Source organism: Camellia sinensis, chromosome 9, assembly GCF_055761805.1.
Source record: "Camellia sinensis isolate YWXY chromosome 9, ASM5576180v1, whole genome shotgun sequence".
Taxonomy (NCBI): Eukaryota; Viridiplantae; Streptophyta; class Magnoliopsida; order Ericales; family Theaceae; genus Camellia; species Camellia sinensis.
In genome coordinates this window covers 173,076,470-173,102,748 of record NC_138969.1, presented here as the reverse complement: position 1 = coordinate 173,102,748, position 26,279 = coordinate 173,076,470, and the positions used below count along the sequence as shown (strand labels likewise).

General features: G+C 35.6%; 1 protein-coding gene and 1 non-coding gene across 2 annotated transcripts; both read right to left on the bottom strand.

The window, feature by feature from the left end:
* Nucleotides 1-370: 370 nt before the first annotated feature.
* On the bottom strand, nucleotides 371-9,777 carry LOC114295682 (antimicrobial ginkbilobin-2-like protein). The gene is made up of 2 exons (XM_082889410.1): nucleotides 8,924-9,777; nucleotides 371-745 (listed from the first exon to the last, which is right to left on the bottom strand). Exons 1-2 carry the CDS (start codon nucleotides 9,675-9,677, stop codon nucleotides 654-656), a joined length of 846 nt encoding a protein of 281 aa, XP_082745536.1. The 5' UTR covers nucleotides 9,678-9,777; the 3' UTR covers nucleotides 371-653.
* Nucleotides 9,778-13,675: 3,898 nt separating this feature from the next.
* Nucleotides 13,676-13,741, bottom strand: LOC114282268 (small nucleolar RNA U49). Its single transcript, XR_003636188.1, has one exon. It is a non-coding gene; the product is annotated as a small nucleolar RNA U49 (small nucleolar RNA).
* Nucleotides 13,742-26,279: the final 12,538 nt, after the last annotated feature.

Below are 26,279 nucleotides of genomic sequence, written 5' to 3'. Positions count from 1 at the left end.
CTGAGAGATCAAGATAATAGAAAAAAAAAGGTTTTTTTTTTTTTTTTTGATAATTTAATTTTAAACATTATTTATTTTTTTTACAAAGATTTTTTATTTTCAACATTTATTTTGATTAATAGTTACTTTAATTTGGCAACACAGTTAAAAATCAAAAGTCAACTTTTAATCCATTTTGAGTGACATCGCCTCTCTCATTTTTTATAAATTTTTTCAAAAAAAGCCAAAAAAAAATTTTAAAACTAATTTTTAACCATCTTTCCAAAACAACAATAGAGATATGATAAGTGAGACCATATACACAATGTCAGGTTATGCTATTTGTACAACCAAACAACGGATAATGATATTTTTGAAAGAACTGAATTGAAAATGAAACTGAATCTTATTAATTAATAATTTTTTACATCTTCTACCTTCAAGAAGGCGGCAATGGAATTGTTCTTCCTTAATGGAGGAGGACAAACAGATAAAACAAATGCATAGAGCAAATGCTAAATTCCATATCTTTTATTTTTTGAGTAGTGCTATTCAAACCCAAAAAGATTTCAGTTGAGGAGGAAAAAAATTAATAAAAAAAGAAGAGATTTAAAGAAAAAAATTCAATTAATTAATTTTTTTTAAATAATCAAATCTAAAATATAAACAGAGTCTTATAAATCTCTAAACGCCAATAAAAATGTTGAAATGAATGTTACAATTGTTATGCTGACTGCGGTTACTCCATGACATAATTTTCCACCTCCTGTATTGCCAAGTAAAATCAATTAATTTCAATTGTTATCATTAATAGACAAAGAGAAATAAATAAAATAAATAAAAGATACAACTGTTAATTTAAAAGTAGATCAATTTATTTCCATGGTTATCACATAAAATAAAAGTAAAAACTGTTAATTTAAATAAATAAATAAAAGAAAATGTGGCTCGGGGGATTCGAGCCCACGTCTCCACGGCCACATCGTGGAATTCTCACCAGTAAACAACAGATACCAATTAAATTTTAGAAAATAAAGGACAAATTACCAGTATCCCTTTGAGATTTGATTAAAAATGGATTTGTATAATATATGTAATAAATTATATGGTTGTGGGTCCCAAATCTTTGTCCCATAATGGCTAGCTGAGCAAACTATCTAAATTATATGGTTGTGGGTCCCAAATCTTTGTATAACACTACTTTTACATATTCAGAAAAAAAAAAAAAAAAAAAAAAAAAAAAAACAAGAAAATGATTCAGAATTCTCGATGAATAGCCAAAATTCATATATGTTATGGGCTCACAAAAACAAATTTGTACCCATAGATCGACCCTTCCGGTGGGTAGAAAGTTCTGTTTGTACAATCCAGACTCATGTTTAAACCCATGACTCCTTGGCTCATGTTTCTTAAAATTAATTGGTGATAGAAAGCGCTTCATTTAAATTTTTTATGGCATAGGATTGGGTGTTACATGGATGGTGGCAGAGTTAGAATTTTGGCTTAAAGAGAACACTATTGAGTTAAAATATTAACAAAAATTACAATTAAATTTAACCTACTTTTTATTTGATGGTAGGAATAAAAGTCACTCTAATACAAATGTTATACTTAAATATAAGCTCGATTTAATCGATCTTAATCAATTTTTGTTTTTAATTTGATTTTGTATATGATGATCACATAGTTTGAAAAATAATCATATGCATTATAAAATATGAAAACAAAATTATATTGCACGCACAAAAGAGATGTAAATAGGGGGGGAAAAAAAAGAAATGAGAGAGAAGGTGAATAAATAATACAAAGACATTGCTATATATCACTTCTTCTTCTTCTTTTTACAGTTTTGAATCATTGAATTACATAGTAATATATTTGTTAGCACCATAAATCTGTAATTTTTATTATTATTTATTATTTATATAATTGTAGGACACGTGGCATCCTCTTATTCATTTGGAAGTTAAAAGAAGTTATATAGATAATGGAGAATATAAAGGACAAAGTGAATGAGTGGAAGGACACATGGCAAGACAAGAATGAAGATGGAAGAAATGGGTAGTTACTAAGTAGTTGTTGCTGTATTTTTTCTTCTATAAATAGCAATTAATGACTACATTGTAAAGAATCCAGAACTTAAATCAAAGACACTTGATTCAATATTTCTTGTCATTTTCCTTATCTTAGGAGTAGTTTAGCATAGATTTATTTTTCGAAGCATTTATTTTCGGTATTTCCATTTCGATGCATTTTATGCACTTCCTTTTCGAAGCATAGGAGTAGAGGTAAGAGCATCTCCAATGGAGCTGCTATATCAGTTGCCAAAGCTAAAAAATGACAGAAATGGCAAAAATCAATCTCCAACGGTCTGCTATTTCACTTGCCAAAGATGGCAGATGCCATATGTGTTCTCAAATATGGCAAGTGAAATAGCAGATGCCAACCTTGCCAGATCAGCAAAAATCAACAGAAATTGGCACCAAATTCAGTTGAGAAAATAGCAGAATTAATCAAGTAGGGAAGCTATTTTCCAAAATCAAACCCAATTTTTACAATCAAGCAAATTTCACATGAAGACAGATCGTGTATATATATATATATATATATGATCAAACCCATGAAGACAACTTGTATATATATATGATAAAAATCAAACCCAAAATATATATATATATATATATATGATCAAACCCATGAACCTCTGTTGACCGCATATATATATATATATGATCAAGATCAAAATCAAACCCAAAACATATAAATATATATATATATATATGATCAAACCCATGAAGCCATAGCAGACCGTATATATATATATATATATATATGATTAAAATCAAACCCAAAACACATGCACAGATTTTTGATGGAGATCAAAACACATGAACACTGATTTTTTTGATGGAGATCAACACAGATCAAAACATATATGTAAATAGATGAAGATCGTACCAGAGACGGAGAGTACACAGATCTTGGAGGAGAAGAGGGAGATCGAGTCCGATCATGGAAGAGATCATGGAGGAGAAGGGTTTCGATCTCGGAGGACATCATGGAGGAGGGGGTTCCGATCTTGGAGGAGAAGGGGAGATCGGGTTCCGATCTTGTGCTCTATTTGGTTTGTGCTCTGTTTGATTTCGGCCATGGAGGAGGAGAAAGAGTGAGAATGAGCCGTGGAGGAGATGAGAGTGAGGAGAGTGAGAAATTGTAGACAGATGTGTGGCAAAGTAGTGATGCCTCAGTGTAAATAAAGAGCCGTTCGGCTCTGTTTGGTTTGTTCAACAAAAAATTATATAATATAAATATAAATATATAATTTTGGGTTTGTTCGGGAATGGTTTAAATGAATATAAATATATAAATATATAAAAATTATATATATTTATATAAATTATATAATATAAATATAAATATAAATAAATATAAATACAAAAAATAGTGATGCCTCAATATTTGTCTAGATGAGAATAATATAAATATATAATTTTTTTAACAAACAGGTAAAAAAATGTCACAAAAGACAAAAAATAAATAAAAATAAAATCACAAAAAATTTATATACAAACAACACCTACAAACTTGGAGGGAAGTTGGTTGAGATTTGCCAAAAATAGCAAATGACCATTGGAGCACCATTGCTATAATTTGACAAAATAACACTATTCATTGTCAAATTATAGCAATAGCAACCCTAATATAGCAATAACCATTGGAGATGCTCTAAGTAATTATTACTTTGATTGTTCACTCAATCGTCTTTCTCCGTCTCCCTCATTCTTCTTTTAATTTTTCTTTTCGCTACACTTGGCAATTTTGAAGTCCTCTTCGTTGAGGCAAAAGAACCGTCAACACAATCGCTTGATAATTGGCTTGAATTTAATCTGTAAGGATTTTTTAATCCTTGTTGGCACGCTGGCATTTATGATATTTTCCTTCGTAGGAAAAATAAGCCAACAATTTTTGGCACGCCCAGTGGGATAGCCAAGTGTAAGAAATGACAAACTATTTGGATTTCGCCATTCGAACTTGTCAATATGAAATATATTGGCGCGAAAGAGAAATTTTGGATCTTCAAGAAGAGATCCATTTTCTTGATGAAATAAACTTTCATCCCTTACAATATTATTTGGTGGAAGAAAAAAGACACCATTTAATTGGAGAAATTCATCAACTTGATATGGAAATTCGCCAATGGAATGATGAGTTATCAACTCTCACTACCAAGTCTTTAACTGAGGCTTTACTGGCCGGAATTGGTGAATTTTTTCAGAATTTTTCCATAGTTAAAAATAGCAAAAGCAAAGAGTTGATTTCATCAATGGCTCGGGAGATTCAAGAGTCCGTTTTAAAAGAGCCAAATTATGAATCCTTGGTGTTCAAAATCTTTTTTGGATTTGTGGTTCACATCAAAATATAATTTTGATGATGTGGCTAATAAAATTAACAGATTGTTCTTATGAGTTCGAAGCACTAAGAATAAGGGATGACCATTTAAAATGCATGAATTTGGCTAGAAAAAGCCTGTGCATTTAAATAAATGGTTGAGAATGGTTTATCTTTTCAAATTGATGGCCAATTGTTTGTATGTACACAATCAAAGTATCGAAGATACATTCGAAGTATCAAGAGTTGTTTCGAAGGTTGATTACTCCACCTTCGAAGCTGTATAAAACTTTGAAGATACATTCGAAACATCAAGAGTTGTTTCGAAGGTTGATTACTTCACCTTCGAAACTGTATAAAGCTTTGAAAACTTTCAAAATGTGTACATCTCTTCAAATATATGTAAAATGACAATTAATTAGTTGTCGAATAATGCCTGTTTTTGACATGATAAGTTGGTTCGAAGAACAACAGTTTTGGTATCTTCGAATAATTAATAACTGGTTCGAAGCACAAAATTAAATTTTTCATTAATTATGTATGAACCAGAACATACAAAATGTGAATAAGTACAATGTTGACCAAAAGCTGCTTCAAAGGCTCTTTTGCCATAATTTTGTAAGCTCCGAAACACTCCATCTTGCATTAACAGCTTCGAAGAAACAATAATGGTTGTTGTGAACCTTCGAAACTTTGCCGAGTATTTCTAAGGATGTAATTTGTCCTTTGTTGGCACTTCTAACCTTCGAAAGATGATTTTGGTCCTTTGTACCACCTTCGATGCTTGTTACTAGTCCGTAATAGCTAGCATTCGAGACATCTAGTCATAATTTCATACTCATTCGAAACACTTCATTGGTGCTATTATATCATTCGAAGCACTTAGTTGATATTATTCGAAGCATTTTATTGCTTAGATTAGTCATGTGCTTGATTCGGCACTTCAAAAATTCAAGTAAACATCATTTTTAAGGGCCGCAGGGAGTAATGTTAGCACCATAAATCTACAATCTTTATTATTATTTATTATTTATATAATTGCAAGACACGTGGCATTCTCTTATTCATTTGGAAGTTAAAAGAAGTTATAGAGATAATGGAGAATATGAAGGACAAAATGGATGAGTGGAATGATACATGGCAAGACAAGAATGAAGATGGGAGAAATGGGTAGTTACTAAGTAGTTATTGCTGTATTTTTTCTTCTATAAATAGCCATTAATGGCTACATTGTAAAGGATCCAGAACTTAAATCAAAGACACTTGATTTCAATATTTCTTGTCATTTTCCTTACTTTAGGAGTAGTTTAGCATAGATTTATATTTTGAAGCATAGGAGTAGAGGTAAGTAATTATTACTTTGATTGTTCACTCAATCGTCTTTCTCCGTCTCCCTCATTCTTCTTTTAATTTTTCTTTTCGCTACACTTGGCAATTTTGAAGTCCTCTTCGTTGAGGCAAAAGAACCGTCAACGTAATCGCTTGATAATTGGCTTGAATTTAATCTGTAAGAATTTTTCAATCCTTGCTGGCATGCTCGCATTTATGATATTTTCCTTCGTAGGAAAAATAAGCCAACAATATTATTAATTATTAATTATGTAAAAAATATCTCTAAACAAAGGAACTAATTATGAATATTCATATAAGAAATAATATAATAAAAAATTCATTGACATATATTACTTTTCTAATATGAAAAATCGGTGACATATAGTAATATATTAAGAAAGTTTTTTGGAAAGAAAAGGTAAAGAAGATAGTGTTCAAAATTTTAATATCATACTTCAATGGATTAAATTGAAAAAAAAAAAATTAACTAGCGGCAAAAGTTTAATTTTCAAAAGTTGAGGGGGTACGTACCCCTGGTCCTTAATTGCATCCATTGCACGTGGGCTTACTTTTCGGGCAGCTACAAAAAGTGAAATTGTGTACCAACAAAGAGGGATCAAATTATAGGAATGAAAAGTATGATTGCCATCCGCTTTTTGTTTGGTTTGTTTTTTAGAAAAAAATTTTTAAAATTTTTTTTTATAAATAAATTTTTAAGAGTAATCAAACTAAATAGATTTTGTTAAAAAAAATTTCAAAATTTTGTTTAGTTATCTACTTTCCAAAATCACTCTCTCTCTCATACACATCAAACTAATCACTTTTTTTAAAACTCTCTTTCCAAAATAATTTTTCAAAACCATTTTTGAAAAAAAGACAAACCAAACAAATTTTCGTACTTTTTATCTCAAAAACTACTCTACAAACACAAACCAAACACACCCAATCAATGTTTGGTTTTGGTTGAGTTGTAGAATCAATTTTTTAAAATTCAAAATTCAAAACCTATTTGGTTTTGAGTTTTCATAAAATAATACAGTCCCGTTGCCTCATTTTGAATCCAAAATCCAAAACCCAAAACCTATTTGGTTTCAAATTTTTGCAAAATTGTTTGGTTTTTAGTTATCGGCCAAATAATTTTTTATTTTTTAGATGTATATAATCTAAATATACTTAAACAGTAAACAAGATGTGAATAAATCAAAAAAAAAATTAATAAATAAATAAAACATTAAAATTGAATTAATTTTTAAACTCAGTGAATTTTTTTATATATATTTCTCATTATTCAATAATTTTATAAATTTTTTTTTTATAAATGTGAAACGTTTTAAATGTATGTAATTTAAGTGGATATAAAATCAAAAAAGAAGTATTAAAATTTTAAAGATGTTTATAAAAAATAAAAAATACATTGTGAAACTCTACTTTACAAATTAGATTAGATGCATCTAAAAAATACATTTAAAGGTAAACAAATTTGACTGTAATATTGCCAAGAAAATTTGACTACAAGACCCAAAAAAACTAGTTTTGAAAACTCATAATCAAGATTTTGAAAAGTGGTTGCGGTCGCCGTAACAGTTGTAGCAATACAATAGTAGTTGCGGAATATAAAAGGCGTAACGTAACGGTTGTGGTAACCGTAACTGTAATTTTTTTTTTTTTTTTTCACACGATTTAAAGAAACTTACCGATACGCATTCAGAATCACGTTTATTGGGATTTAAAATAAATTTTGATTAATTTTTGTTAATTTTTAAGTATGATTCAATATATTTCATATTTTTAAATCGCTATAAAATGAGTTTTTTACATTTATTTCAATAGTTAATAATTTTAAATGTCTACAAATTTTTTTTTACCAATACCTAAATTGACTGAATAAAAAATATTCACAATTATTAAATAAAAGGATTATAAAATAAAAGTTGTGTCATAAATTAAAAAATATATATAACGAAAAAAATTCATATAAGATTTTTTTCTTTTGACTTGGATTACTTGAGTATTTGTTTTTTTTTTTTTTTTTTGGTGGAAAAGGAAGCTATTCAAAATATTGTAAAAAGGTATAACGGTGTCTAGCAGACTGTTACGGTACTGCTACTGCCGTTATGTAACACCAAAATGGCCGTTACATATGTAAATTTCCGTCACACTGCTATAGCGGTTTTAACATGTGGCGGTAACCACTACAACCATTACGTAAAGACGTTACGTAATGGTTGCGACCGTTTTTTAAAACCTTACTCATAGCCAAACAAGTTTTGAATTTTCAAAATTATAAAAATTATTTTCAAAATATACAACTCCAAAACTAATTTTAAAAAGGGAAAGACTTTTCTCCAGTGCACTAAGTGGACTACAGCGCACTATTGGGCTCCTGAGACCCACTATGGGGTCATGTTTCGATAATTTGAACTGTTCAATGTGTAGAGTTTATCAAATACTTCACACCTGCAAAAAATCATGTTGATTAGATATCGATAGCCCTTGATCGAAACACATTTTTGTCAATCGTAAATATAATTTTAAAAATAAATTGTTAATAAAAATGTGTTCCGATCAAGGGGTTACCGATATCCGATCAACGTATTTTTTTACAGACATAAAGTACTTTACAAGCTCTACATATTGAATAGTTTGGATCATTGAAACGGGACTGCGGTAGACCTCACGGACTCAACAGTATATTCCAGTCCACGATTGGACTAGAAAAAAGTCTCTCCCTTTTGAAAACTCATAATCAAACAAGTTTTGAATTTTCAAAATTCTTTACACAAAATTATCTTTTAAAATTCATTCCCAAAACTAAACCAAATGCACGCTATAATTTACTCAAAATAAAATAAAATAAAATAAAAGAGAGAATAGAGTAGCCTACGTTTGGGAAGAAAATTTTGGGGCTTTTTTGGCTATTTTAGCCACAAAAGACAAAATAGGCTATTTTAGCCACAAAAAACAAAACATCACATCCAACCCATAATCATTACACTCTTCTCTCACAAAAAAAAGTCAAAAAAGCCAAAAAGCCAAAAAACCCTTCCCAAACCAAGCTTTTTAGCCCAGGTTAAAATAGCCAAAAAAGCCAAAAAGTCAAAAAGCCAACCCACTTCCCAAACGTAGGCTAAGTAGCTTGAGATGACAAGAAACTGAACCCAAAAACAAAAACTAAAACAAAAATAAAAACAAAAAGAATGGAAGCAATTATTACTAAACTTACCAGCACTAGCAGTGATTGATATGTTGGAATAGAATTGGAAATCATGATACCACATGTTACAACTCATCCCATAAATCTCCCATCCTCTTTTATCTTCAACAGAGTACGTAAAACTCATCAATTGATCATCCAAACACTTTCCACAATCTGACCTACTCAAATCCCTCCTGCACTGAGCCATCCCATACCTCTTCCCACTCTGCCCAACATCCAACACCGACATCTCAACCATCCGCGGCTTATTTGGAGCCATCGACGCAATCCCAGACATGAATGCCACCCCTTTTGGCACCACAGCAGCGTCATCAAAACCCGTGTCAGTCGTCACTCCCATCGAGCCTTTTTCCCAGACACCGAAGAAACTTTCATTCGAATAGCGAAGAAAACACCATGTGAACCAAACCTCAACAGAATTGCTGTTTGAAATGTTTTGCAATGCCACATTGATGGACTCATTGATGCAATTGGTGCAATTGGCGGGTGAGATGTCGGCTCTGCATTGTGCTAGGCCGTAGACCTTGTCAGAGTTTTTGCCGAATGTGGATTTGTAGAAGCCATTGGCAGCCACATTTGATGACAGTGAATTGAAGAGATTGTTGAGATTGGACTTGAATTTGTCACTGAGAGCCGTGTTGTCTGAGAACTGGTAACCTTTGCTCTCATTAATATCACCGTTAGAATGAGTACATGACAACATGAAAATTGATACTGCTAAAATGAGGAATTTTGATCCTTTGGACTGAGATGTCTTCATTTTCTTTTGAATCTCTACTTGCTTTCATGAATTTATAATGAAAAAAATGAAAAGAAAAAGTCAATGAAAAGATTTGCCCAATTCTTGTAAGCCACTTGAAACTTCACATTTCTTGTTGAATGTCCAAGTCAACTCATCTTGATTAAAAGAGATGAGTTGTTCAGAACGAAGCAAAGAGGTGGGCACATAGTGGCTTCTGACATTTTATATTAAAGTCAAATCAACTAGTATTATTTTCTTGGAAATCGATTCTTTCAAGGTGGACATCCAATTAGAGAAATCTAAACTGTTAATCTTATAAAACTTATTTAGGAGTGCATCTATGCCAAAAATAAATAAATAAATAACGAAAATTAAAACGATTGAATATCGATTAGTTATTTTTTAAAACATTTTGTAGGGCTTGTCAAATAATTATTATTATTATTTATTTTTTTTATGACAAACGCAATTTGATGATAGAGCTATTGATTTTCAAGTTATCCTATTTTTTACATGGATGATGTTTTAGTGAGTTTTATAAAATGAACAATTCGGATTAATATATATACTCCAAGATAGGTTTACCAAGCCCAATAGCACCTCGAGAAACTATTTCCTATTTTCTTAATATTAGTTTCCTTATGAAATCTAATTACAGTACAAGAAAAAAAAAAATTCAAAGTCATCATAATTTATTTTAATTCATCATAATCATATTAATACAATTTGCTAATAACTGAGTTGATTATGTTGACATTCAAACTTTAGTCAAATTCTAACAAATATCTAATTTTTTTTCCCCTTGTTGTCAAGCATTGAGCTGATCAGGGAACACCGCATGATTCTATTGTTTTTGTTTATTAATTTATTTGTTTTTCAAATTCAAACTGTTAGAAAAATAGTACCAAACTAAATGGAAAATATAATTTAAAATTATGCAAACGCTTTTTGAGCAAAACCAAAAACTGAAATAAATCAACATAATGACGTGATTAAACTTACAGTACATAAAAAAATAAAACCTGATCGAGTCGAGTGTGTGACACTCTTTCCTTAAGACAGATTCGTCCTCCCACCGGTGCTTAGGATTCAATGGACGTCTATCTCCCAGGATACAACGATCAATGTCTTGCACTAGCAGCACTACTATTGCAAGCCTAGCGAACTTTGCTGTGCATGAACTCTCTTTATAGAAAAATTAGACTCAGGAAAAATGAAGAAAAAATGCAAAGTCAAGAAGAATGGCAAATCCCAATCCTAAATGAAGTGAGGGACATGGAATATAAAGACTTCTAAGTGACTCTTCAAAAAGGTTGTGATCCTTCAAAAGGACACACCCTTTCATTTCAAGAGACACAACCATTTGAGTAAATTTAAATTCAAATTTTCCAACAATCCCCCACATGAATGAAATTTACGGAAAGGACATGCAACAACATGCAGACAAAGAGAGAGTACATTATGGAAATATCCTGCATCGGGATAGGTAGCTTTCGGCTTTGAACCTTCCCTAGTGAAGGCCTATCGGACTTACTAGCTAATCAGTGGACGTGATGCCTTGAACTGTTCAGCCGTTTGTGTAAGCCAAGACAATAGAATTCACACAGAATATCTTCAAACACAGCTTAGTTCTCACGGTTGTGCCCGTTTTGGCCTTGGGCAAGTCCTGGTGTTTCTTGAGTGCTTTAGAGAATTTAGCCTTATCAATTCTCATAGAAGCGGCCCCTTCACACTCATATAGGTGATCCTTATTTCGAGTCTCTTAAATACTCCTCTTGAAAGATACCCCTCTAGGATTTCTAAGATATAAGTAATCATTAAAAGCATAGCTTACCCTAAGTTCCCTGCATTCAACACATGTTGCAGATATCACTCTCATCGTAGGAATGGATAGGAGTTAGACTTCCTTTAGTGATTTCTGGCGAGCCACACATAACTTAGTTGTCCCTTTGAACTTAGTTCTTGGGATCTCCAGTCATCTAAGTAGGGTTACCATTATGATGACTCTGATATAATAGGCTTTAATCACATTCCCCTCGATAAACTTTCCCTCATTTGCCCTTTGGTCAAACTTGTTGTTTAGCGGCCGCTATTTTTTCGTTTGACCTTCTCAATTAGATATCATTGAGTAGTTAGTGAATCCATTATATTATCATTAGACAATATTCACAACTAAAAGCAAATGTCATACGGTGTCAAGTCTTTGATTACATCGAGACTTATCGTTACTCTATGTCACTCCCATTTAAATAATAAACATAGAGTTGTTCCTTAGGAGTTAATGAAACCATTGTTGTTTCTACTCCAACTTTGTCCTATAAAAAGAATTGAGATTCTTTGTGGACCTATTATCGGAACCGTTACTTTGGTAAAATCCTCCAAGCACCCCCACATTTTAAGCATTCTAAGGAAACTTAATTCCTCTTGTTGATGTATAATTATACAAAATATTAATACACCCCCACAATTCTGAGATAAATCAGAATATATCATTAATTGGCGTGCTTGAACTAAAAAACAAGATGTAAACTGTTTTGTGAATATAATCACAATACTAATTTGTCTAAAATATAATTCGACTTTAACTTGCTTTTGCAGTACAAAAAAGAAATGACTAAAACCGGTTGTGGCCACAACACTTTGTCAAATAACATTTCTTTAGCCATAATTAATTTCTTTTTGTTTACTGCAACCCTTAATTCCAATCTCAACATGGAATATAAATATCACTGTATAAATACATTTACATCTTATTTGTCATCCAGTATTGTTGACTATGTTGACAATTATCAAAGTGTCTTTCACCCATGAAATATTTTAACTCATATAATATTTCATTATGGAGTTATCAGTCACCATACCAATTTTAGTCATTATTCCAAAGAATAATCAGAATTCCTTTTATGTCAAAACACATAAGTTTACATTTTTATCAATACTTTGATAAATAATTGACAGCCATTTATAAAACACCACATATCAAATTGATATTAATGACATTATAAATTGTCAACTCTACAACATATGTAGACATGGACAAGATTAACAAATCAAAGATAATCATAATTGTCCAAATAATCTCTCTCCCCCACATTTGTGATAATACATAAATTAGCACAAACAACATGATTCATTGCCGAAACAAGTGTCACTGTCACAAATAATAACTCATTTTTGATAAATTCATACATTATTCATTCAAGAATATTTGTAACAAAAGAAAATTAAATTATCTCTTTTAATTCAAGAGATAAATTCCCACATTAATATTATGGTTCATGGTTAAACCAAGTCTACCACATAAGTGAAACAAAGATTGATGACATCCTATCTCACAAGATTTAAAGTTACTTTAAAAATAATTTTCAATTGATTATTAACAAATAATAATCAATTAATTAAAGTTCACAAACTTTTAAACAAAATATTATTTAAATCCCAGACTTGTCACTGAAAATAAATCAGTCAAAAAATTAACACATATATCACACAATTTTCCATAATAATTTCATGACTACATGATGTCCATAAGTTATTAAAATTAAATAATAATTCGACATCAAAGTACCATATATGTTTGATAAACCAATCATAATAGTTTAACTGCCTTATGATACAAAACAATTCAATCATATTTGCAAATGAGTAGCACTGAATAAGAATTCATATCACAAAGGAAAGAGAAAAAAAAAAAAAAAACTAATTCTATTTTCCATACATTAACAAATAGATGGAAACAGAAAACACGGCCTGACTGAAACGATGCACAGAAAAAATAAAAATAAAACTTGTATTTAGGTTGAAAATCATATTAGCAATAACCGTGTTCTCAAAAATCAGTATTTTGAAAAATTAATACTAGAATCAGAATTTAGTAGAACAGAATTTATGAAACTTCCACAAATATTGTATACTAAATCGTGTGGGTCTTTTCTTAAATCCAAAACAAGGATTTTAAAATAAATAAACATAACAGTGGGGCCAACCTATTAAACTACAATCTGGAGAGACCATTGTATACTGCTGCTGTTTGGAGTGTCATATGGCACTTCCTATCATATGGATCTTCTTCCTCATAGGGGAAGATTTCTGAAGGAAACCGAATCTCAAAACATAACCTTCGAACATACCCGGACACCATAGTGTTCCAAGAAACTCCATACCTCTCAGGAATTCTATTAAATAAGTACTGTGCAGGTTTGTTATTCCAAACTTACAATACATATTGAACAATTTATTTAAATAAAAAGTGCTTAAAAGGGTGTGCACCTTTTTCATCTGAACCAACGTGACTGTTCAGACAAAAATACCAATTTGTGAATTGATGAGTGAAGTTTTGGAACAAACCCAATTGACTCAAAATACAATTTTTTTTTTCCACAAACAGATTACAACAATAAAGATCTAATATATTATGATTCATAGAAAATAATATATAAATACAAAACCAAATCATATACTATTCATGAAATCTAACAAACAATCACTCTACTTTTTGATGCTTTAATTTCCAATTTTCTCACTTCAATTTCAGTTAGTTATTATTATCAATTTTGGAGTGTGTTTTTGAACAAATCATCAAAAGGAAAAAGAACAATTATGTATATTCTAAACCAAGAAAGTATCATCATATTGAGCCCACCCAAATTGGTAAGTCTCCAATATTCTCCACCAATATTGCAGTGCCATCGAAGTACATAATAAATCAATTATATTTTCCCAAAAACCATAAATATGATAGAATCTGTCTTAAGATTGTTAGAAAAATAGTACCAAACTAAATGGAAAATATAATTTAAAATTATGCAAACGCTTTTTGGGCAAAACCAAAAACTGAAATAAATCAACATAATGACGTGATTAAACTTACAGTACATAAAAAAATAAAACCTGATCGAGTCGAGTGTGTGACACTCTTTCCTTAAGACAGATTCGTCCTCCCACCGGTGCTTAGGATTCAATGGACGTCTATCTCCCAGGATACAACGATCAATGTCTTGCACTAGCAGCACTACTATTGCAAGCCTAGCGAACTTTGCTGTGCATGAACTCTCTTTATAGGAAAATTAGACTCAGGAAAAATGAAGAAAAAATGCAAAGTCAAGAAGAATGGCAAATCCCAATCCTAAATGAAGTGAGGGACATGGAATATAAAGACTTCTAAGTGACTCTTCAAAAAGGTTGTGATCCTTCAAAAGGACACACCCTTTCATTTCAAGAGACACAACCATTTGAGTAAATTTAAATTCAAATTTTCCAACACAAACCGCGTGTATGAATATTTATTTTTCTATTTTGTGAAACCTGCGGTGGATTTTATGTTTTTGCTAAGTAATTACAGGGGAAAGGGGAAACTTCAAGCAAGCTTTATAAGACTCTTTTTTTTTTTTTTTTTTTCTTTTTTTCCCTCTTCTTCTTCTGGCCAAGTGCGATATATATATCTAAGTCTACTTCAACAAGTGGCCTTGGTTTATTTGGACCATTTGGATGGAAAGATGGTTCAAATATATATATATATATATATATATATATATATATAAATTTTAAAAAAAGTTAAAAAAAAAAATAAAATATCACTAAAAAAAGCAAGTCAAGTACACCAGTTATGCACAATTTTCAATGTAATTGGAAAAAATTATTCTTAAACATATTTTTCACTTCATAAAAAAATCAAAAAATTTAAAAAAAAAAAAAAAAAAACAAACAAACAAACAGACAAACTTGAAACGAAGCCTAAATTATGAGAATCAAACCCGCTTCATATACTTGTATAGAGACAAAAATTGGTAGATAGAATACAAAGAATTAAGTTAGGTTCAAAAGTTTTGAGACATTTGTTGTCATTCAAATTGCTATGATATCATCAAGAGTTTAATGATGGAGATGAGTTGCAAGACTAGGACACGCCTTAGTGGAGAGTCATTTGAAATGTAGCCACAAAGGAGGGAAAGTAAGGTTCCAATGCTTGTGGTCAAGATCAATTCAATTGTCAATAAAAATAAAGCAAAAAAGTAGAGCCTTGGTGTTCTATCACATCAAATTGTTCATATAAGGTCTTGTTTGTCATAATTTTAAAAAGTTAAAAAGTCGTTATCTTATTTAAGTCAAATCATCTATACTATTATAAAGTGAACACCTCTTATGGTGTCCTGAAGCTTTACTCTCCTCATGCCATGTGGCGGTATTTTTTATTTTTTTAAAAAAAATTAAACAAAGAGATGGGCAAGGCTTGAACCCATGACCATGGGTTTAAGTACGAGGACTCATACCACTTAAGCTAAGTACACATTATAATATTAATTTCATTATTATTTTTTTTTATTCCTACTTATTTAAATTGCACACACATTGTGTGTGCCACCCACTAGTCTTATTTAAGTCACATCACTTCTCTATCACATCACTTCAAATTTAACTCATATCCAACTTATATTTTATAAAAAAGTTAAAAGTACATTTATTTAAACCATCTCAAACCACCGTAAGTATGTATCTCATAGTTTTTCTTTGATTACCTTAGTGCATGTTGAGAATCTTCAGACACATATCATAAAATTGTTCCTAACTTTGATGGATAATGCTTACCTACTTTTTTCTTTATGTTAAATTTTTATCTCAAGAATTTAAAATATTATTTGCTAATCGCAAGTGCTCTAGCAGCCAACCACGTTCTTAGCTCTATCCATATGACATAATAATACACAATTATCAGTAAATTTTGGTGGTGGGGGCGGCCATCTTATTGTGAAGGTAGCTATCAATCTACAAGTGCACATTATCTCTTTGCACATTGGTTTATGATTTAGAAAGAAAAAAGAAATAAAGTTAGTGACATATAATTATATTTTATTTATATATATATTTTTTTCCTTATCAAATTACTATCTAAATTTATAAATTAAATACTTTTTAAGAGTTCGTATTTTTTTAATTTTTAGTTAAAATATGAGTGAAAAAACCTAAAATGATTGGGAAAGGCTTTTTAACTTTTTACAGAAAAAATAAACAAAAAGTAGGGAGAACAAAAAATCATCTTTGATTTTTTTGTATTTGCTTTTTAGTTTTTTAATTTTTTTAGTTACCTTTTGACTTTTTAATTTTTTGACTAATTTATCCACTTCCCAAACATAGCCTAAATTTAAGAGTAATGTTAAAAACCCACAATGATGTGATGAGAAAGGTAAGTCTTACATCATTGGGTGTGTAACTAACTAAAAGTTAGCACTTATCATACTATCTCAGTGTGAATCAAATTATAAAATTTTTTTGTGAGTTTCAAACATTTTCATAAATTTAAGCTTGGTTTGGCATCTCCTAAAAAAGTTAAAAAGTCAAAAACTCACTATCCTATTTAAGCCTCCGTTTGGGAAGTGGGTTGGCTTTTTGACTTTTTGGCCTTTTTGACTATATGAGCCTGGGCTCAAAAGCTTAGTTTGGGAAGGGTTTTTGGCTTTTTGGCTTTTTTGATTTTTTTGTGAGAGAAGAGTGTAATGATTATGGGGTTAGATGGGATGCTTTGTCTGTTATGGCTCATGAGCCTATTTTGTCTTTTATGGCTCATTGAGCTAAAAAAGTCCAATAAGCCCTTGCCAAACCAATCCTAAGTCACATTACCTCTCTACCACATTACTTCAAACCCAACTCATATTTCATAAAAAATCAAAAAGTACACTTATTTAGAATATCTCAAATAACCTCTTAATTTGTGCGTAACAGTTAATATCTTGAATTTGTGGTTCCATACCAATCCAGAATTCCCAAGGAATTTCATAATTTGGTAACTTCGACTCCATTAACTATGCAATCAAGTTGTAATGTGTTATGTCTAATAGTTTGATATCAAATTTTTTAACAAAAATTGTCAACTAACCCCTCACATGGCGTATTCTCTAAGAAAATTTTGCAAATTTTTTTGTTGGGATCATTTTTATTTATTCTATGTTGTTCATAATATTTTCTCTATTTATTGTATTTTTTAAATTCACCATTATCGATCATTTCTTCTATATAGTATCACGAGAGAAATATTCTTGAGAAGGGAATTTATATGTAAATTGGGCAGAGTTGGGCCGTTGTGGGCCTCAGTGTGAAGGGTTGAGTAAAAATGCCATAAAGTTACTCCGGTGCCAAAGAGGTTAGCTTGGTCACCATACTAAAACTTGTACCAGTTGTCGCAGTATGGTTAGTTCGGTCGCTACAGTTAGTTCGGTCATGGCATAGGGAACCGAAGTATACTGAGCCCTCTTCAGGATTTGGTTTTGGGTTAGTTCGGCTTAAACTCTTCTATGGATAGCTCGGTCTTGGCATGTGAAGCCGAGGTAGAAGAAAAGCAAGGAAGAGTCGAACTAACAGTTAGATCGGTCACTCCAGTTAGTCTAGCATGGCAATGTTATTTCGGTTGTATGGTAGTCCGGCCATGGTAAAACCATCTCACTTGGTTTAAGCAGTGACGGGGGTGTTGAAGGATAAGCATTATCCTTCAGGAGTATGAATCCTAGGAGGTCTCTGCATGGAGAAGTAAAAATCCTACTTGGATTATGCCACATGAAACCTATAAAAGCTCACAAATATCACATTTGGAGAGGTAACACACGACTTTGATACACAGAGCTTTTTGTCTTTGTCTATTTTTCTGACTTAGGCATCGGAGGGGTTTCCGGCACACACCCGCCGGCTAGCTCACGTTTGTGTTTTCAGGGAGTAAAGCGACGACGTTTGGAGGAACGCAGACTTGATCAACAGGATTATACAAGAAGGTTTAATTCTTTCCGGTACAATTGGCGCCGTCTGTGGGAATTCAGACAAGAACAAAACCTCTTGATCAAGCTTCTCCTCTTTAGAAGCAATGGCGCACAACGAAGATTTGCCCCAGTCCGCCATCGACAGACAAACACTGGAGGGGGGTGTAAGACGTGAAGGCCTACTTTCTATCCCTCCCATGGCGGACTTAGAGCCACAGCGACAAAATCCTAGGAGGGATACAAGGGAGAGGAGGCGGACTAACAGCCCCCATCAGTCTCGTTCACAAAGTCCTGACAGACAAAGGAGGAGGATTGATCCTCAAGTTCTGGAGGACCCCGTGAAGGAGCAAGATGAATTAATAAGGAAGATGACAGCGGACATGGAGGCTATGAAACGCCAAATGAAAGGAAAATGAGTGGCGACAGGAGAGGGGCGCAAAAGCAAGGCGCCCCCTCGCCGCTCAAAAGACCGTGGAAGGCATTCCACACCATCACAAGTAGAGAGTAAAAGCCTCAGGACAGGCGATACTCAATCCAGAACCTCCAGAACTCGTTTCTCCAAGTCTGAGAGAACGAGATCATTGAGGTCTTGCACGGAAGGAAGTACATATCGACCCTCGCGCTCGCACCAAATATCATCCAGGCAGACGGAGTTACCAAGATCATCCGATTTGCGGAACATGTTGGAAGAAAAGGCACGACGGAAGGAGGGTACTAGGGCGCGCAACCCTCACAGGGTATCTGCCCTTCAACGGTTGGCTCCTCGGACGCATGGAAGCGTCGAGGTCAGAATACCGTTGCCACGACCTGCCTACGAACCAATGGACAAAGCATTAGCAAGGCTGCAGACCTCGTCGTTCGTTCTGGCAATTGAAAACGTGCCCCTTCCTACAGGTTTCCTTCAACCCAAATTCACCACGTACGAGGGGAAGACGGACCCCTACATACACCTAAGCCACTTCCGCCAGGTTATGGCGGTATATCGGCGAAACGAAGCTTTGATGTGCATCATCTTCCCATCAAGCCTTGGTGACCTAGGCTTAACTTGGTTCAAAAAACTTCCAGAAGGCAGCATAGCCTCCTGGGCACAATTGGCGGAGGCGTTCGTCACGAGGTTCAGAATGAACACCAAAACCCCAGTGGAGATTGACCAGTTACTCTCCATCGACATGGGTGAAAAGGAGACACTAAGATCCTACAATAGTCGCTACTGGGAGACATTCAACCATATTGGGGACTGCCCCACCAATCTCGTCATTGCACAATACAAAAGAGGCCTTTTAGTCGGAAACAGACTAAGGGACTCAATCACCATGACACCGCCCCTCACCATGGAGGCCTTGATGGAAAGAGTGCATCAGCACATCAGGGTAGAAGAGGATAGCGCCCGTGCCAAAACAAAATTTGGCACGACCGCAGTACCAGATAAAAAGACCATAGCAAAGATCAACGCGGTAGAACGTCCGAAAAAAAATGGACGAGGCAGGCGAGACAACGGAGAAGACCAGGATAAAAGATGTTTGAGAATCCGCACAGCCATAACCATGGTATTCAAGAAATCGATCTACAGGATTCTGAGCGAAATACGCGATGAACCTTTCGTCAGATAGCCAGCAAAGCTAGGAGAAGCACAGAAAGACTACGACGAAAGGTCGCGATGCACCTTCCACAAAGAAAAGGGGCACCGCACTGAAAATTGCATGCCATTGAGACAGCATCTGGAGGAGTTGGTGGCAGCCGGTCACCTAGATAAATACATTGAAGGAAGGACGCAACCAGCCTCGTAGGACCACAATAACCCCAATGGAATGCCAATTGACGCCCCACCTCAAGGTGTGATCAATGTAATACATGGAGTATTCGAACCTGAGCGTGTATGCGAGCTCAAAGGGTCGATCAAGAAGGCTGAGCACTTAAGGGAGGTATTAAGTGCCCAACCTACCATCAAAAAGGGGAGAACAGAGGACACGAACGTCATGTCTTTTTTGGACAAGCACTTGGAAAGAATATATTGCCCTCACAACGATGCACTGGTCGTCACCCTCCGCGTCAAGAATTATGACGTCAAGTGAATTCTGATAGACCAAGGTAGCTCGTGTGAGATAATGTACTACGACACCTTCAAATAACTGAAGTTAGAGGACAAAGACCTGGCACCAGCTGTATCCTCCCTGATCGGATTTAACTCAATGCCAGAATGGCCAGTCGGCAAGATTATCCTTCCAGTCAGAGCAGGAAGCGTGACGAAACAAGTGGAATTTTGGGTATTAAAGGTCCCTTCCACTTACAACATAATATTGGGAAGAACATGGCTCTATGCCATGAAATCAGTAGCATCATCCTACCATCAAGTAATGCGGTTCCCCAATGAAGCCGGAATAATTGAAGAGGTCTTTGGAGATCAAATTATGTCCAAACAATGCTTCGTCACAGTTAATGGCAGCCGCGCTGCCAAGGGATATGTTCATTCGGTGGAAGAACTTGAGAGCAACGAACTATTCGCAGATGTCGGCAGAGCAGCTGATCAAAAAGCGGTGGAAGATTTGGCAGAGGTAAGAATAGATGAAAAGAACCCGGATAAGTTCTTTTTGCTCGGTTCGTCATTGTCCAGCACTGAAAGATTAGAGGTCTTGGAATTCTTGACCTCTAACATCGAAGTGTTCGCCTGGGCACCCTACGACATGCCAAGCATTGATCCAAACTTCATCTGTCACCAACTCAATGTCCACCTATCTGCCAGACCAATCATTCAGCGCACTCGCAGATCAGCACTCCACCACGCCGAGATAGTGGCGGAAGAGGTGGGAAATCTGCTAGAGGCAGGAGCTATCAGAGAGGTGCACTACCCCAGATGGATTTCCAACACAGTCGTGGTACCAAAGAAGAATGGTAAATGGCATGTCTGCGTCGACTATAAGACAGTCAACAAAGCATGCCCAAAGGACAGCTTCCCCTTACCACGGATAGATCAATTGGTAGACCTAACAGCGGGGCACAACCGACTTAGCTTTCTGGATGCATACAGAGGCTACCATCAGATTGTCATGTACGAACTAGACCAGGAGGTCACGTCCTTTACCACTCCAAGAGGACTATATTGCTATAAGGTCATGCCCTTTGGCCTAAAGAACGCAAGTGCAACATTCCAGAGAATGGTCACCAAGATGTTTGAGCCGTTGTTAGGCAGAACAATGGAGGCTTACATTGATGACATGGTGGTCAAGAGCAAGGATGAGAATGACCATCTAAGGGACCTAGGTGAGATGTTCCAGATTCTGAAGAAGCACAAGTTGTGCCTTAATGCATCCAAGTGCGCGTTCGGTATAGGATCTGGCAAATTCCTGGGCTTCCTAGTGACCAACTGGGGTATTGAGGCAGACCCTTCCCAGATCAAAGCTATTCAAAATCTAGAGAGGCCTAACTCAGTAAAAGAAGTGCAGCATCTCACCGGCATGGCAGCTGCACTCAACCGATTCATTAGCCGGTCGTCAGACAGACTACAACCGTTTTTTCAAGCGTTAAAAGCTAAGTTTGAGTGGGACGAAGAATGCGACCGCGCTCTGGAAAGCTTGAAAGAATACATGTCTTCTCCACCACTACTGGTAACCCCAATACTTGGAGAAGAACTCTTCCTGTACTTGGCAGTCTCTCAGTACGCAATTAGCGCAGTGTTGGTCCGCGCGGAAGGAATCCAACATCTGCCCATCTATTATGTCAGCAAGACATTGCTGGGTGCCGAAACAAGGTATTTGCCACTGGAAAAACTGGCATTGGCCTTGATGATGGCCTCGAGAAAGTTGTCGCACTACTTTCATGCCCACACCATAGTTGTCCTCACAACTTTCCCATTAAAAGCTCTGTTTGAAAGGGCGAACTTTTCTGGGAGAATCTTGAAGTGGGCAGTAGAGTTGGGACAATTCGACATCCAGTTCCAACCCAGAACCGCGATAAAAGCCCAAACTTTGGCAGACTTTGTCGCAGAATTTACCCCAGGAAATCATCATATCTGCCCAGTCGACCTGACTGACATAAACGTACTAGGGGAGGAAGTTGACGCCGGAATAGTGCAACCCTTGGTGCAGGATACTCAGTCGGACCCCAATGCAGACCAGAATAATGAGAACAAGGAAGAAGCGAACCATGCTACACCAAGCCAAGCCTCACCAACAAATAAAGACTTGGTACAATCAGATAGCAAGGGGCAGACAGCAAGAATGGACCTTGAAGAAAACACCAGCAACATTCTTGACCCCACGACATCATCTGACCCCTCCACTTGCTTGAAGTTATTCGTTGGTGAGATGTGGAAGCTCTTTGTGGATGGAGCATCCAACAGACATGGTGCAGGACTTGGCATAGTCCTCATCTCACCAGATAGTCTGGTTGTGGAGCAAGCAATCAACCTTGGCTTCCCAGCATCAAACAACGAAGCGGAGTATGAAGCACTTCTTGCAGGACTCAAATCAGCATTCTACATGAAGGCCACCAAACTAAAGGTCTACAGCGACTCACAGCTGGAGGTAAACCAAATTTCTGGCGACTATGAAGCAAAAGATGACAGGATGGCCAAATACCAAGAATTGGTCAGAACAGATAGCAAGAAATTTGAAGTAATAAGGATAGAACAGATTGGCAGGAAGGAAAACAGCAAAGCAGACGAACTAGTAGGTTTTGCGTCAATGGCAGATACATCCATCCCTCACCCACTACTAATTGACTACCTACAAAGACCAAGCATTGAGGACCCCGAAGTAGAAGAGGTATGTTGCGCCGAATTAGGCCCCTCATGGATGGATCCCATCATATTGTTCTTAAAAGACGGCATCTTTCCAGAAGACATGAAAGAAGCCAACAAAATTCGAGCAAAGTGTAGACGTCCCCGGACGCCCCGGGAGGACGAGTCCCGTTCTGTTCATTTTAGGCTCGCTACAGTTCAGGACTCTCGAATTGTCACGGTTCTTAATCTGAACCAAAGAGTTCAAATCTGGAAAATCGTTTTGAGAAACAGATTTTTGAAAAGAAGTGCTAAACATGGACTGCTTTATTAGATACAGAGTCGCCACCTAAATATTTTATTTTGGAAAATTTAGGAAACCCTGACTCGGTGCCAAAAGCCACGTGTCCGTCATTACCAAAGTTGCCTCGGCTCGGGAACTTGGGTACGATTGGGAAAGGACAGCTATGAGCACCCCCTCTCGCCCGATCCGAAGATCGGCCTCTACTAACCATGATATCCGATTTTGAAAACGTTATGTGTTCTTATTCCGGTTATTAGCCTAGAATTACTATGTTATGCGCACAGCAAACAAGTATAGACCAAATCGCCTAGATTGGAACAAAACATTTCATGCTTGTTTTGAAAATGGTTTGCTACTCGCAAGTAGGCTGGAAAATGTAGATTTTGCCACCCTTAAGTGGGCTTTAGAAAAGATGGTTTTGCCACTATATAGTGGGCTTTAAAACTCAACGGTTTTAATGCATTATTCCAATTTAGGTAATTCGACCTCCACCCACAGGCACTCAAGCAGTTATATCACATAAGCAGTTAGCCCCATGGTAAGCATGCTGTCATGGCAACACTCACACTCATGCAAGGATGCTAAAGCATGAAAGCTTACCTAGTACTCCGAGCCAAAACAAAAGCTAGTTAGTAATCAATGCATGATCCTAACTCATGTTAAGATGGCTAATGCAACACATACAAGATACAACTACAATAGACACGGCTAATCTATGGATGACATATGATGATGCTACAACTAACACGTATTCAACTTGAAATTGAAATACAATGCAGTTAGTATGATGCGCCGAGCCCGGTGCATGCAAGACAAATGTATGGATGCACGCATGCATAGCATAAGGTATGCTAAATCAAATATGACCTAATACTAACCATCAAAAGCAGGTAAGTAAAAGGGAGAAAGAAATGGGGGTTGGAACACATACACACACGCACCCACACTTATTACAAGTTAGCCGTCACTCGGAGGGGACCGAAAGAATAATACAATTTAACTAACTAACGAGCTAATTAAATATTACAGACCCTTAATTAATTAACAAATCAATTACAAAATAAACTAAATGTGAAGCGTAAAGAAACCGCTGCAGCTCTGTCTCGAAATGCGCGAATGATGCATGCTTGACTCGTCCTGCTCAGAAACTCGCTGCCATAGCACTGTTGCCTCTGTTTATACTGCCTTGCCCCTCTGAGGATCACATAAATTTCCAGAACTGCTTTGAATCACTCCTTGAGTGCTCTGGAATGTCACCGGCCGGAACAAAATGCCACCGGCCATGGGAATGGGATTATCGGCCAAATCTTATGCTCTCGGCCAAACATGTTTTGCCGGTCGACACCCAACAATGCCGGCCGGCCAATTCTTCCTGCTGAAGCCTGCAGCTGACAGCAGCAGAGGCCAAGCAGTGTATGGCATGAAATTTTCAAACAAATGTGTGCATGGCTACACTCCCTATCATGCAATGGACTCAAGGGAGCGTGGTCCTCAACCCTCGGGCCATCAATTGTGCATCTCGATGCATGGTGGCCTAAGAGCCAACTTGTGCAATTTCAATGGGATGAAATGCATACAAACAAATAAGAGGCCCAACCTCTATCATGGTGATTCAAGAGACAAGGCATGCATGCCAATGTAATGCAACCTAGGCATGTGAGCTAAGTGTGCAACATGATCATACAAACAACAAAACCATGTGCAATAGGCACATGAACTAAACAAGTAAGCATGCAAGGCATATAACATCAATGTTAATGACACACATGCAACAACATGAAAGGCATAACACATGTAAATATGCAAAGCGACTTAACACAAGAAGCATGCCAAATGCAATGACACTTAAACATGCAACATGTTAATAGGCTAAGTACCTAAAAATACAAACATGTATAGCATGCAGCAACATGCCAAAGGGATGGTCTTAAACTAATTTGGACAGCCCTTTACTAGGTCCAAAACAATGGCCAACATGCTCAAGAATGGAAGCCAAAACACATACAAATAGGCATGTATGCAAGGTCCAACACTTAGGCACATAGAGACAACTTTTAAGCACACTCAAGAGAGGATAAGCATGGATACATGGCATGCATAGAAAGCTCTGAAATCATATTATAGAAGGTGCAAAACCAAGTAAACAAGACAAGCCAAGCATGCAACAATGGTCTAAAACTCAAGGCAAGCCAAGGGGGGGTTACATGGTAGCTATACAAAGCAAGCCATGGATGGCCTAAGCAACCAAAAAAAGACCTTAAGCATGCTAAAACAAGTATAAAAGCTTTACAAAGCTAGGCCAAAACAAGTAAGCATAGTGGTCTAAATGCTAGGCACATGTTAAGGCAATTCATGGCATTACAAGACAAGTATGCAAGGCAAGCATGGTGTGTCTAAACCAAGTAAAAACAATGCTATATCATGGCAAAATAAGCACAAACAACACTTAATACATGTCCAACATGAACTTAAAAAAGGTGCTCACACATGAGGCTAAAATGGCCAAATATTGAAGGCAACAAGGAGAGGGGATGGCCCTCTCCTTCTTAGGACCTTAAGACACCATCCTCACCACTGAAATCCCTCAAGATTTCAGTGGTGAGGAGGCCCAAACAAGGTGGTCCCCTAGCTCACCAAAAATAGCACAAAATGGGGCAAAACAAGGCCTAAGAGGGGGTAAACGACCCCAAACACAAAAGTGACCTTAATGAAGTGTCTTAAACACACAAAAAAAAAAGAGAACTTTTTTATGTTATACACAAAGCTCAAAACAGCAAGAAAGATAGGCTAAAAGTGTGTGCAAAAACGGGGAATAAAGAGGGAAAATGAGTTACCTTTGTAGCCAAAAGGGGACAGCAGCC